This window comes from Myxocyprinus asiaticus, chromosome 4 (assembly GCF_019703515.2).
Source record: "Myxocyprinus asiaticus isolate MX2 ecotype Aquarium Trade chromosome 4, UBuf_Myxa_2, whole genome shotgun sequence".
Classification (NCBI taxonomy): domain Eukaryota; kingdom Metazoa; phylum Chordata; class Actinopteri; order Cypriniformes; family Catostomidae; genus Myxocyprinus; species Myxocyprinus asiaticus.
The window spans coordinates 10932902-10948130 of record NC_059347.1 but is presented as its reverse complement, the minus strand read 5'-3'; the positions used below and the strand labels follow the sequence as shown (position 1 = coordinate 10948130).

Below are 15229 nucleotides of genomic sequence, written 5' to 3'. Positions count from 1 at the left end.
ATAAATCAAATCAAATAACATAGCTACTGTTCAAAATGAAGACAAATAGTTTCTGGTTGTGAAATGTTAGTTGAACACGTTCATAGTTAATGTGATTAACTACACGTGTTACCTGCTAGGATGCCTGTGTGAATTTGATGGGAACTGACTTCATCGTTCATAGATATACACACTAAAATCACCTTGGTTGGTTTAAATTAATTGCAAAAATTACTTTTTATTTGATTAAATTAAGTTTTAGGATCATTTGTGTGAAGATGCCACTTGGTGTGATCGTTTTTTTTTTGTTTGTTTTTTATAAAATTCAAAGGTTTTAGGCATAGTGTTGCATAGTGAGGATGTCTTCAAAAATAATGCCACAAATAGTTTTCCTTTATCCTATAACATCATACAAAGTCCAGTAAACATACAAAATGACAAATATTTCTCAGTATTTGGTGTGACCACCTTTGCCATCAAAAGGCACCAATTCTCCTAGGTACACCTGGACACAGTTTTTCTTGGTTGTTGGCAGAGAGGATGTTTCAAGCTTCTTGGAGAATTCGCCACAGTTCTTCAATTTATTTAAGCTGTCTCAATTGCTTCTGTCTCTTCATGTAATCCCAGACTGACTCAATTAGGGCTGTCAAATACAAATTTGAAATTCGAATATTCGTCGAATGTAAGATAAAAAATGCACATTCCAATGCGAAAATGAGCATCCGAACATTGGATGTGTGCCAAGCACTGACAATGACTTGCATTCTTGGACTAAAACAGATGCAGTGCAATGAATAGAACAGAACAGGAGTGTCTCACTATGTGTTTTAAATGCTGAATTTCCTTTAAAAGTGACAGTGTCTGAAAAAATTCTTCATGAATTGCTGAAAAAACAGCTAGACACGGCGCTTATGGTCAAAGTCGTCCGTCTAGCGCATGCTTACATAGAAAAACATGGACGAGTTCGGAGTGAACGGCCCCCTGAGATGGAGGTCTTTGGTGGTTGTGTGTTGACTATGCCTTGCTCTCTTATCAGCGTCTTGCCACATAAGCATTAGGTACGTATATTCAACTGTTTTTAATGAAAAACACTCTGGTACTGCAGGTACCAGAATGCCCAATTCCCAATGTGCTTTTGAGTCCTTGTGGTTGCATAGTGATTTGCCTCAATCTGGGTGGCAGTGGATGAATCCCAGTTACCTCTGTGTCTGAGACTGTCAACCCACACATCTTATCACGTGGCTTGTTGAGTGCGTTGCCACAGAGACATAGACTCACCACACACCCCACTGAGAACGAACCACATTATGGTGATCAGGAGGAGGTTACCCCATGTGACTCTACCCTCCCTAGCAACTGGGCCAATTTGGTTGCTTAGGAGACCTGGCTGGAGTCACTCAGCATGCCCTGGGATTTGAACTGGCGAACTCCAGGGGTGGTAGCCAGCGTCTTTACCACTGAGCTACCCAGGCCCCAGGTATTATAAAGCTTGAGTTTGTGGAAGTACTTTGGCACTGGTATAGGTACTGCGTGCTACACTAAGTTAACATAGAAGCATCTTTTGAAACGTTTCTTTTCTTGTTTTACATTTGATTTGAGAATATAAACAGGCTAAATCTTTTGACTTTATAATTTTACACATATTTGTAAACAGCCAGATATGTTCTTTGCAATAAACAATCGCTATAACGATTAGCTATTGCGTCCTCTTGTGTACGTAGGAGACAACGTCAATTTAAAAATCAGATGTCTTGAAGATTTTTACCCCTATTATATAATAATAATGTCTTTAAAATTTGAATAATTCAAATTTAGTTTCTCAGCCCTGTTGACAGCAGTAGACTCAATGATATTGAGAGCCCCGTCACGGGCTCTGTGGGGGCCATTCCATCTGTTGCAGGGCTCCTTGTTCTTCTATTCACTTCTGTTTGCACAGGGAATGTTCAAATCTAAAATGGATATTTCCTACTGATAAACTAAAAGCAGAATATTTAAAATAACTCAAAACTCTACAACAGTCTTAAAAATCTAAAAATATGTTTTATTAAATTTTTTGGAGATCAGTTCAATCTGGTTTTTCAGGTCAGTGTTTATTAATTAATTAAGTTAATTAAGTAGAAACAGTGATGTAAATGTTAATTTGAAACAACATGCTATTAGTTGCTAAACGTTATTCCTGCGGCATACCTTTTTAAGTAAATAAAGTTGAATGAACTGATACATTTGTGTATATCTAACAAAAGTTTTCTAGTTGTGCTGATATAAAATGACCATAAGTTGAATTTACTTAAAAAGCGTGATGCAAATGCTACGTATATATTTGAAGCAAATCCGACACATAATTTGTTTTGTCATTGTAGATAGTTTTTAAAAGAACTAGAGTATAAAAAGTTCTTTGAGGAACTTAAAAGGGTTCTCCAGTGGCATCAGGTTGTAAAACCTTTTCAGTGTTCTAATTAGAATCTTTTAACCAAATTTGAAGAGTCTTCAGAGCAACATAGAAAGGCTTACCTAGAATACAAATTCTGAACCAATCGTGCATTTAACTAATTAATTTAGGACACGAAAGGCTGAGATCAGCACTTTTAGAGAATTTTTATGTTTATCTCTTGATCCAGACTTTTTGCAGCTCATCCAACAGTGCTTGGCTCTGTTCTCTTTGCTTATTCTATTCAATAGTTGGAACGGTTTTAAGTCCTGGCATCTGGTCCTTAAGTTTTTCTATTGCTTAAATAAAAACTCTGTTTTTGAGACAGCCTCTAGTAGCCACAATTCACGCTGGCCACAGTGCCACATCAACGCCACTCTCACATGTAAACACAGCTCTGGTGTATCATAGCAACCTGCCCGATTCAAAGAGAGATGTGTAAATGAGTTCCAGCAAACACACACACACACACACACACACACACACACACTTGCAGCTGGCAAGACGACAGTTGACAACATGATTATACATATGCATTAGACATCCATTTACACACCGGAGGAGGGGAGACCATTTTGAGACACTGTCTAACCCCATAATTTGTATTTTTTTTCTCCCCACTTCATGTCTGTGTTTTTCTCTCGATCCCCCTTTTTCACATATGCACTTTTTCATTATCTGTGTTGAATGCAGCATAAGGCTGCTTTCTCAGTAAACGGTGCCATTTGTGCTTGAGAATCTTAGCCTGGTCCCCGTCTTCACAATATGTACAGTATATTAGTGGTCAGCAAATTAGTTTTTCAATGGCTGATTCTTTAACTATTACCCCCAATTCTAAATATGTAGTTATAGCTTACAAACAGCACAAACATTTATAGCTGAAGTTTACATACACTTTAGCCAAATACGTTTAAACTCAGTTTTTCACAATTCCTGACATTTAATCGTAGAAAACATTCCCTGTCTTAGGTCATTTAGGATCACTATTGTAAGAATGTGAAATGTCAGAATAATAGTAGAGAGAATTATTTATTTTAGCTTTTATTTCTTTCATCACTTTCCCAGTGGGTCAGAAGTTTACATACACTTTGTTAGTATTTGGTAGCATTGCCTTTAAATTGTTTAACTTGGGTCAAACTTTTTGGGTAGCCTTCCACAAGCTTCTCACAATAAGTTGCTGGAATTTTGGCCCATTCCTCCAGACAGAATTGGTGTAACTGTGTCAGGTTTGTAGGCCTCCTTGCTCGCACATGCTTTTTCAGTTCTGCCCATACATTTTCTATCAGACTGAGGTCAGGGCTTTGTGAAGGCCACTCCAATACCTTGACTTTATTGTCCTTAAGTCACTTTGCCACAACTTTGGAGGTATGCTTGGGGTCATTGTCTATTTGGAGGACCCATTTGTGACCGAGCTTTGACTTCCTGGCTGATGTCTTGAGATGTTGCTTCAATATATCCACATAATTTTCCTTCCTCATGATGCCATCTATTTTGTGAAATGCACCAGTCCCTCCTGCAGCAAAGCACCCCCCCCACAACATGGTGCTGCCACCCCCATGCTTCATGGTGGGGATGGTGATCTTTGGCTTACAAGCCTCACCCTTTTTCCTCCAAACATAACGATGGTCATTATGGCCAAACAGTTCAATTTTTGTTTCATCAGACCAGAGGACATTTCTCCAAAAAGTAAGATCTTTGTCCCCATGTGCACTTGCAAACTGTAGTCTGGCTTTTTTATGGCAGTTTTGGAGCATTGGCCTCTTCCTTGCTGAGCAGCCTTTCAGGTTATGTCGATATAGGACCCGTTTTACTGTGGATATAGATACTTGTCTACCTGTTTCCTCCAGCATCCAGATGTCCTTTGCTGTTGTTCTGGGATTGATTTGCACTTTTCGCACCAAACTATGTTCATCTCTAGGAGACAGAATACGTCTCCTTCCTGAGCGGTATGATGGCTCCGTGGTCCCATGGTGTTTATACTTGCGTACTATTGTTTGTACAGATGAGCATGGTACCTTCAGGTGTTTGGAAATTGCTCCCAAGGATGAACCAGACTTGTGGAGGTCCACAATTCTTTTATCTGAGGTCTTGGCTGATTTCTTTTGATTTTCCAATGATGTCAAGCAAAGAGGCACTGAGTTTGAAGATAGGCCTTAAAATACATCCACAGGTACACTTCCAGTTCAGTACACCTCCTATCAGATGCTAATTGGCTAATTGTCTAAAAGCTTGACATCATTTTCTGGAATTTTCCAAGCTGCTTAAAGACACAGTTAACATACACAGTGTATATAAACTTCTGACCCACTGGAATTGTTATATAGTCAATTAAAAGTGAAACAATCTGTCTGTAAACAATTGTTGGAAAAATTACTTGTGTCATGCACAAAGTAGATGTCATAAACGACTTGCCAAAACTACAGTTTGCTAATATAAAATATGTGGAGTGGTTAAAAAATGAGTTTTAATGACTTCAACCTAAGTGTATGTAAACTTCTGATTTTAACTTTATGTATAATTAACAGTGTTGGGTAGTAACGGATTGCATGTACTCTGGATTATGTGCAGGGTTGGGAGGGTTACTTCTGAAATGTATTCCACTACAGATTACAGAATACATGCTGTAAAATTTAATTTGTAACATATTTCGTTAGATTACTCAAGGTCAGTAAAGTATTCTAAATACTTTGGATTACTTCTTCAGCACTGGTAGATTTTTTCACTTGTTTTGACTATAAAAACTCTGCCAGTACAGTAAGACAAAATACACATGTTAAAAATACATTCTCTGAAAAACCGTAATATCTTATGCAGTGTTGTTTCTAAAACAAGATTAATCAAATTGATCTTGTTTTAAGGATTTTTAGATATTTTTATGGAAAACATTACAAAAATTATTATCAAGAATATGATTTTTGCCCTAATATAAAAGGTTTTACTAGAAAAAAAAGAAATTATGATCCAACGTGAATTTTCCTGATAAAAAAATATGACTGTGCCTGGTAACGTGCATGTAAAATGGCTAGAAATAGCATTTTAGCTTAGCATAAAGCTGACAATTTACACAAGGTTTATTTCTATTTCTTCTGCTCCAAACTTACTTCAAACTTAATTCTCTGTCTGCTCTATGAATGTAACACATCATAAGAAAGTGTTTCACCGCTGTTCAAATGCACTTTGGATTGCATCAATTATATGTATAAATGTTTTCCATCTGAAAGGACTAAATATGAAATGAATCAAATGACAATAAAATGCAAAGTAATCTCTTCAGTAATCAAAATACTTTTTGAATGTAACTGTATTCTAAATACCAATTATTTTAACTGTAACTGTAGTGGAATACAGTTACTTATATTTTGTATTTTAAATACGTAATCCCGTTACATGTATTCCGTTACTCCCCAACCCTGATTATGTGATCAGTTTACAACACAATTACTTCTAATTAGGTTATATTACATTGTGTGTGTAATTCGATTACAGTAACTTTGATTGTGAATGATTACATTTTTGATTTCATTAACAGGATGACAGAAAAATCACCTTTCACTGTACATCTTAACATCACGCCTATAGATGTCAGTAGCCATTAACTACTGATTTCAAAGCTGCATAATAAAAAAAATCCAATCTCTAATTTTCCTAAATAACAACAATTAAAAATACAAGTGTATTCATTTGTCTTGGTTAACAATGTTATTGATTAATGACACTTTAAGCACCTTTGTTTTATACTCAGTATTTGGAAAATTGCAAGTTTCTGTTTGCATTAATGTATACTAATGTTTAATGAAAGTGGTGTTAACTTCTGTCCATTATGGAGGGGCTCGAACTCAGGTACGTGTCCCCCTGATTGGCCCCCCAGACTAGCTGACTAAAACGAGAAATAGAAAGACAATTTTGAAACAATTGGTATCGGCAAAATATAAAGATGGAGATGGGGAGGTGGAGGAATGCTGGAAGAATCATAACCGGTGCAAGGGACGCAGCCGCTTATATGTCCTTGGGATATGATTGGCAGGCAGAGATGAACAAGCCCCTCCCGAACTTGTGTTTTGGAACTTTATTTAAAATGATTGATTAGATTTGCATTAAAATATGATATGAGAAATACCAAAGTAATCAGATTAGATTACCTAAAAGTGTAATCTAAAAGATTGTTACAAATTACATTTCAAGTCATGTAACTTGTAATCAGAACCAGATTAGATTTCAGAAGTAATCTATTAGCCTAAAGTATTGTTTCAACCCCATCACAGTAAGTTTGGAATTTACATACTTGTCATTTAAATACATAACTGAGTAAACACATAAACGCATAAATACATAACTTCAAAACAGTGCCATCCCTGTTATTACAGTCAAATGTTTTGGGGTTGAAGGTCAATGCAAAATTTTATTTTAACAGCTTTAGCTTGCAAATATTATTGATATAACTATTTGATTAATTGTCTGAATACTCCACAACATTAGGCACATATTAAACATCCAACAAATCATGTTTTCACACCTCAGGCACTTTTATTGTTTTCTATTTTTTCTGATTTGGACATCCTTTGTTCTCAACCCCGTCACGGACATAATGGAAGTGGTTTGAAAATGATTCTACACAATACTGGTTATAAAATAAACATCTACCTACTGCTCGTGTTCCCCAGATCAATCTAACGACTACAAATAAAATATTTATGACAGTTTTCTAATGTAATGTGATGAAGCTACAAATAGGCAGATTGTGTGCCTGTGGTCAGTTTTTTTTCTTCTATTTTTAACGAAAACCCAAACTTTTTTTGTGCTAGCCCTTAACATGTAAGGTTGTGCTCAGCAGACAATACATTGATTTTTAATTGTGTTCCCATTTTATTTATCCAATACTGTCACGCTCGTCTCAACCCCATCACAACTCTCCCACCAGTAGGTGACTTGCACCCACATATTTTTAACACCATGTTTCATTAAAGTATTATGTCACTTTTGGTTAATAATGTCACATATGGGAACCAAAATTTTTATGGGCTGAAAATGGATCGTGTGACGGGGTGGAATTCAGACTGAGGGACAAACCTTTATAGCCTGTTCTTTAAAATAATAATCATGTTATGTTCATTTGTAAAATATCTTTCTCAGCACTGGAACATAAATAAATGTTTACATTAATAACAAAAATTATAGACAGTGTGCACATTTTATCAATCATTTTCTAGGTACAAATTCAGTGAAGTGCCTCGGAGACATGACAAGGTTGAAAGAAGACATTATGATAAAGATTATTTTAATGCAATAATTCTTTTAATTCAATAAAATGGTCAAATCAACATTTTGGAAAAAGCTTTTAACATTTCATTCTAGTGAACAACTGCTATAAAAAGTCTAAGGGACTGAAATATTACAGAGTCCCAGGAATAACTCATTTACACTCTGTATTGTGCTTATAGCTAAGAGCAATATTTGTTTCTGTAAAACATTCACTCATCATCATTATGATTTTTTTTTCAACAGACTTGAACTATTGAGCTTGAGCCCACTTTTTCATGATCCTTTTTCCTTTCTTTCTGTTTTACTCAAGCTAATGGAACAGGATCCAGTAGTCAGCTTTCTACCCCCATCTCTAAGCAGTCTCCAATATCAACCCCAACCAGCCCCGGAAACACCCGCAAACAGAAGGTAACCTTCTTCCAATCTCCATTCTTCTTCATCTTCTCTTGCACTCTCACCGTCTTCTTGCCTCTCTGTACTATTTTTGCAGTATGTATACTGTGCACAATGTGCACATTTTGGCCCAGTCCAAAATGGCACCATAAGCCCTTGCGGTCCTCATCAGGGTCCACACATTGGTGACTGACTTTTGGTCAGATGAAGGTCTGCTGTAAATCTCAGCTGAAGTGCACATCATGGGCACAAAGAGGCCTGCCACAAGGGGGACGAAGATGAGCGCACATTTAAAACCTAAAGGCTCGGTCACATTCACCCTTGCATTGTGAAATCCTACAGGCAAAGAACCCACATAAAAACCCACGTTACTACTTGCAAAGCTCTTTGTACTTTGGGAGAGTGAAGTTCACCGCTACAATTATTTTCTCGTCCACTGTGAATATTCAGTGTAGCTATGTACAAAGTACTGCCCACGCAGAAGTAACTGCAAAAAACTAAACTTACTATCAGTCAACACTGCAAATTTGAGTGCCAAAGTTCACCGAACTTGAACCCCACTTGGAATTCAAGTAGGGAAATTGAATTGCAACTAAAAGTCAAACGATTATCATTGCTGAACGGTTACAGTTTCTTTTTCCATTGTGTTGCTGTGAAATCAGGATTAGGATGGATTGACTGGGCAAGTTACCAATCATGAGTTGCCTAAATGCACTAAAGCCATTCCATCAGCACGGTTCTTTGTTCTGAGTACGGTTAGCTAACCATGCTGAAAAATGCGTGTTCAAATAGAAATGCTTCTAGAACCGTTACTTACCATACTCAGAGTCATTCGGCCTGATGGTGAAAAGCGCCTAAAGTCCCCTGAACACTTCCTACGAAATTGAAGATCAAACGGGTGTGATGTCATTTAGGACAAAATCTGACCAAAATGAAGGTGTTTTTGAGTTTGTTTCGGTGGTTTGTAACAGCTCCCCAGTGCAAACTTTCAGGAAAACTTCATACCGGCTGGTAAACACCTTCTTACTGCCATTGGTCCACGTCATCAGTAGATGACCTGGAGCTCCACCTACTTTGGAGCGCCACCTAATTTGAGGCTGACAGCTAATTCACATTCACTCAGTTAAGATCAGTCAACATGAACACACCAGCGTGTAGAGTTATTAGCGAGCTGGTGCAAATTCATCTACATCTGTACGATCGTTCATGTAGAGACATTTTCCAAGAACATGTCATGCGATTTTTATTTTTTTTTAATTTGTTTACAAAAGGAATCAAACCTACTCAAATAAATAATGCCAAAAGTCAGTCACACATCTGTCTGTATTCTACCCATTAACACTCTTTTATTCATCTATCTTTGCAGTAGTATCATTGTCATCATAAATTACAATAACAGAGTTTAATCGGCAGCACATACAGAATTTATATAAGACAACTTACATATTATTAACTGCTTATTTATTACTTTAAATCATTGGATATTTAAAACTTTAAAAGCTTTTTTTACTGATACCATATGAATTCTGCTCATAGAATGAGGCATCATTAATAACACATTTTAATGTCAAATCGGTTGATGCTTTAAATGTAGTCTTGAGCATCCTCATATTTCAATGTACCTCTAAACGCTTCCCCCAGCAGTGTGGTGGGTGTCTGAATGTTCGCAAACAGTATGTCGTTGCTCAGCTGTTTGAAACTTCTTTTTGGCTCTGAGCAAAGAACATATAAGCACTTCGCCATAAGTGTGCCTGGGCCTTTAGTATTCCATTCTGAACAAAGCCACAATTTTAACACTATACTATCTTTCCTACCTGTCTGTCTCACGAAACAAGCACATTAATCAAACTGTATTCAAATAGTGCTTCACAAACTTAATGGTTTGGAAATTATGGAAACCTCCTCATTTCCTCATTTCAGCATGTTCCTGTTTCCTCTAGGATCTCTACTTGCCTCTGTCTCTGGAAGATGATGATTCACAGGGGGAGTCTATGTAGACTCTTTCCACTCAGTCCTTCAATCAGTATGATATCCCGTCACAGAGGTATCTCTGTTGATTTCAGTCTTGGAAACATCAACATCGCCTCCCCAATGGCCAGGGTGACTGTACGCATCACCTTTGCAGCATTTAGACCGTGATGCTTTGCAGTGATGGTCAGCGCACTATTTGCTGCTTGTGAATTTGTTGCATCCATTTTCCATATTTTTTCCTGTTTTTTGATAATAGATTTGTAGTGACTGATGAAAACGCTAAGTATATGCGGGGCATATGCAGCAGTTTACACTTGTATTTTGACAACATACAGCCAAATTTTTACATGTGGTATACTGTTGAAATTCATTTTATATATGAGAAATTTGAGGAAAACTTAACTGTTAAGATGCAGATTAGATCTTTCAACATCCAGACATTTTTTTAATTCATAATTTAGAATTTTTCATATTGACTTTTTTAAAAAAGCTTGGTCTTGTGAATTCCAAGCAGCAAATAGTTGTTTTTACAAGGGTGTAATAGTCTGACTTGAACAAAAATAATAATAATAAAAAAAATAAATAAAAAAAAAAAAATAGAAAAAAGAAAAATAATTAAAAAATACTTGTTGCAGCATTAATACTTTTTATTAATCTCTTTTTTATTAAGACCCCCCCCACCCCCACCTCTCTCTCTCTCTCTCTGTGCAATGGTTTTTTGTGTATCAGTATTTTAAAAGCCCAAAGCAGTTGAATTAGTGTTTGTAGGCTACAGAACTCATACATCCACTGTAAATAATATGTGCAGCCTCAAGACACCCACATCTATGTATTTGCATTGTGGCTTTTTAAGACATAGATGTATTGTTAACTGTCCATGGCTCTGATGGTACCATACCTGCCAACACTCTCGATTTTACCGGGTTTCTCCCGCTTTTACTCCCGCTGTACTCCTGATTTACAATTTCTCCTGACAATCTCACCATTTTCTGCATCCACACTTCGCTTATACGGGATCGTACCTTATTTAAAGGTGCAGTATGTAAGATTCAGAAACCCTTGTTATTAATGACACCTGTGGCCGTTAAGTGAACTGCAGCTAGCTACCTGTTGCTCGTGCTCGTGCACACACTCCATAGCGAGCATTGACCAAAACAATGACATAACGTACAAAGAGACAACGTGATTCACCGGCATCATGCTGACAGATGAGGTAGCATAATTAAAATGACACAGTTATGATTGTTTTACTACAAACTTTCAGACTAAACTAAAACTACTTATCTGCTAACATAGCATACTGATACACACATACAGCTACATACTACCGAACTATACCAGACAGTTTACTGTTGCACTGTTATGTTGCACTATTGTATGTTTTGTATGTCATATGTTGTACTACGATCAAGAAACCAGTGTATTTGCTTAAGTTTATCCTGTATACCTGACTTTAGTATAAAGAGAAGATCGTTGAAATTATTTGAAAGTTACGAAGCAAGGTAGCTTGCAATTCGTCAGCGTTTGCAGGCAAGATCAAGTTAGCTAAAATTACACAGATCAATCCTTGTGGCACTATATTTCACATGCTTTGCAGTTATGTAAGCTTACCTGTCCAATAAGAAGAACGCCAATTCAGGGTCGGTTTTGATCCCCAAAACCGAACGAAGGTCCCTCCAGGAATCAAATGCCCTGCCGATGTTCACTCTAGTTTTCACTTGACCATGATCACATTCCCGCTTAGCCAGACTGGATTCAGTAGATAAATGTTTTTTTTTGAGTTTGTGTAGGAGTCGGTGTTGTGCTGGGAGCCGGACGTTTGCTGGATTCCATCTCTAAGATAACGTTACGTAGTGTTGCAGTTTGTCGTCGCTGTTGAATAGCGGAAGAGATGCTACTGTCTGAGGCAAGGCTCTCGGGAGAGCGCATAAACATCATGTCCTTTGGATTTTCCCGGCAAAAGCGACCCGCTCCCTTCGCATGAAAATCAGTCTACAGGCTTTAATAGGCAAACTAGGAAGTCCGGGAAGGGCTCATTTTTTAAGTTGCATTACAAACCATTCACACATTGGCAAAAAAAGGGCGAATATTACATGAAAATTGTTACATATTGCACCTTTAAATATGAAATGATGCGTCCTGTATCGAATCCACATGGGACGTGATTTGTTCCGTTGGCTGATCAGATGGCGTCAAGGGGAAACCGTCCCAGATCGTTAATTTAACAATGATATAAGTTTTTATAAATTATATCAATGTAATATTATATAACTTATGTAAGGGGTCGTCTGAAAAGTCCACATTTTGTACTAAAACTGTGGATTTTTTTTTATTGCATCTGAACACAGGGTAACAATCCCCCCCCCCCCCATATCTTCCTATTTTTCACAATCCGATGTTGGCAGGTATGGAAGGTACCCATTGCAAATTGAGGGGGGGAGGTTGGCATAAGCCATAAAATCACGTCCTTTTACTTTCAACAGCAATCACATGAAGGTTTGAAATGTTAAAATGTTAAAAAATAAAATTAAAATTAAAATTAAAAAAATTAAAACTGCACTAAGATTTATTTTCTAGTTGAAAATTGGTTAAAGTTGGTTAAAGGGAAAGTTCACCCACAAATGCAAATTTTGTCATCATGTACTCACCCTTATGTCATTACAATCCCATGTGACTTCCATGGAACACAAAAGGAGATGTTTTTGCAGAATGTTCACATTGTTCTTTTCCATACAATTAAAGTGAATGGGGACTGGGGTTGTCATGCTCCAAAAATGATGAAAAAAGGTCAATAAAAGGATCATAATAGTACTAGCACTATATTCAAAGTCTTCTGAAGCCATAAAATAGCTTTTTGTGAGGAGCATACTAAAATTTAAAGGGATAGTTCACCCAAAAAGGAAAATTCTCTCATTATTTACCCTCATGCTGTCCCAGATGTGTATGACTTTCTTCTGCAGATCAAAAATTTTGATTTTTAGAAGAATATTTCAGCTCTGTAGGTCCATACAATAAAAGTAAATGGTGATCAGAACTTTGAATCTCCAAAAAGTACTTAAAGTCAGCATTAAAGTAATACATACGACTCCAGTGGTTAAATCCATGTCTTCTGAAGTGATATGATAGGTGTGGGTGAGAAACAAATGAATATTTAAGTCCTTTTTCCTATCAATCTCCACCTTTGACCAGCCCTGACCAATAGGTGGCGATATGCACAAAGAGTGTGAATCGCCTAAAAAAGAAGAATGTGGAAGTGAAAGTAAAAGTGGAGATTTATAGTATAAAAAAGACTGAAAAATATTTGTTTCTCATCCACACCTATCATATTGCTTCAGAAGACATGGATTTATCTACTGGAGTTGTATGGATTACTTTAATGCTGCCTTTATGTGATTTTTGGACATTTAAAGTTCTGGCCAGCATTCATTTTCATTGTATGGACCTACAGAGCTGAGACATTCTTCTAAAAATTTATTTTTCATTCATTTTCTGTAGAAGAAAGAAAGTCATTCACAGCTGTGATGGCATGAAGGTGAGTAAATGATCAGAGAATTTACATTTTTGGGTGAACTATCCCTTTAAGTCATTATTCATTGAAAATCTTCCCTGTTGCTGTAGCTCTCAAATCTCATTTGCATTTGCTTGCATCCGAATATGAGTTTACATCAGTGGCATCACATGTTATTGGTTCTTGCATATTTCATGACTGATCCTCATTTTGGATGAACTCTCCCTTTAAGTTTGAAAATGTCATGTAAGGCACAGTGTGCTTTTTCAGAAAGCCAAAGGTATGTCGCATAGAGGGAGGCTGAAAACTGAATTTTCTCCTCCGCATCGGTGGTGTGTATATGGGAATGTTTCACTCGAAGCTCAAGATTCAATGTACTACATTATGATCATGGAGTTCCTTTATCAATGTATAGTAGCAAAATGCAGTCATTTCTCAATTACACTCCCAGAGAGCACTGTGATGTTATTGTGATATCTGTTGATCATCTCTGTGATGGACAACTAGCCCAACAAAACTGCAAACCCTTTGACTAATCTTTTTACAATTTTTTCCTCTCGTTTTCATCTGAATATTCTAGAACTGTAAATGATGATTTTCCACCTTCCATGGTGCCTTTTTTAAACCATCCTTGTCTTTATGAAAAAAAAAAAAAAATCTACAAACAAAGTGAACACTCATCTGTCAAATGTTGAACTACTTTTAAACCTTGTTCTCTTTTTTCATTGTTTAAAATAAAGTGGGGATCAAACACTAACTATAACAAACTGTAATCTGTTACTGCTTGGAACACTGTTTTTAGTACTTTACCAGGGTAATTCTTCCGACATGGTGCAGATGCTCTCTTTGCTCCTGTAGTGCTGTAAAAACATATTTTTGAGCTTGGGAACATACAAAAAAAAAAAAAAATCAGACTTCCATGATGATCATGTACTTTCTGCTGTATCATTGTGACTTGTATTGGTGATGTCATTCTGTGTACTAAACTTCTCTCTTTACTATTAAAACGAGATGCTATTCAACAGCCTGCTTTGACTGTAATAATACTCATGAATGTTTTTGATGTTGATTATTTGTTTGTTTGATTTTTCAGACATTTTGCTTCGTCAATGAAGCCAAAGCATCATGAGCCAACTGTCTTTTCACATTATTTACATACATGGCTTCATTTTTACAGCTGATATGTCTATATTTAAAAGAATGTTCCAGGTTCAATAAAACTTAACCTGCCTGTGCTGTTAATTATGAATTTTCGACTCATCCCTCAGTTTAGTAAAAAAACAAATTACAGTCAGGGGCACAGCAACGGGGGTGGATGGGTGGTTATGGAAGGTTAAGACAATTCTAAGGGCCCTGGACAGACAGGGACCCCCAAGTCTTTTCCTGCATGATTTTGTGATAAATGGCCACTTCGCACTGGTTGGCTAAAATGAAGACTCTTACTTGATAATAAAAGATGGTCTAGTGGGTGGGACCCCACTTAAGACGTTCAGTGGTTTATCCCAAAAGCGTTTTTTAAGCGCTTTTGTACAGCGCTGGACGCATCATTAAGCGGGTTTGACTGGATCCTGTGGAGCGCTTAACAGCGCGGTGCAATTTTCTGCTTTGAAGCGATATTGAGAATGTCAAACATCTCATAATGCCAGACAGGCCAGATGCTTTAAGTTATTTTAATGAACTTTTTAAATGTA

General features: G+C 36.9%; 1 protein-coding gene across 2 annotated transcripts in view; it reads left to right on the top strand.

Moving 5' to 3' along the window:
• Window positions 1-13035, top strand: part of LOC127434036 (neuronal migration protein doublecortin-like) — a 90883-nt gene extending 77848 nt beyond the window's left edge. For both annotated transcript variants that reach the window (XM_051686475.1, XM_051686481.1), the window contains exons 6-7: window positions 7977-8074; window positions 10000-13035. In XM_051686475.1, the coding sequence (XP_051542435.1) occupies window positions 7977-8074; window positions 10000-10056 (155 nt within the window). In that variant the 3' untranslated portion in view covers window positions 10057-13035. The remainder of the gene's footprint in view (window positions 1-7976; window positions 8075-9999) is intronic.
• The last annotated feature ends 2194 nt before the right edge of the window (window positions 13036-15229 follow it).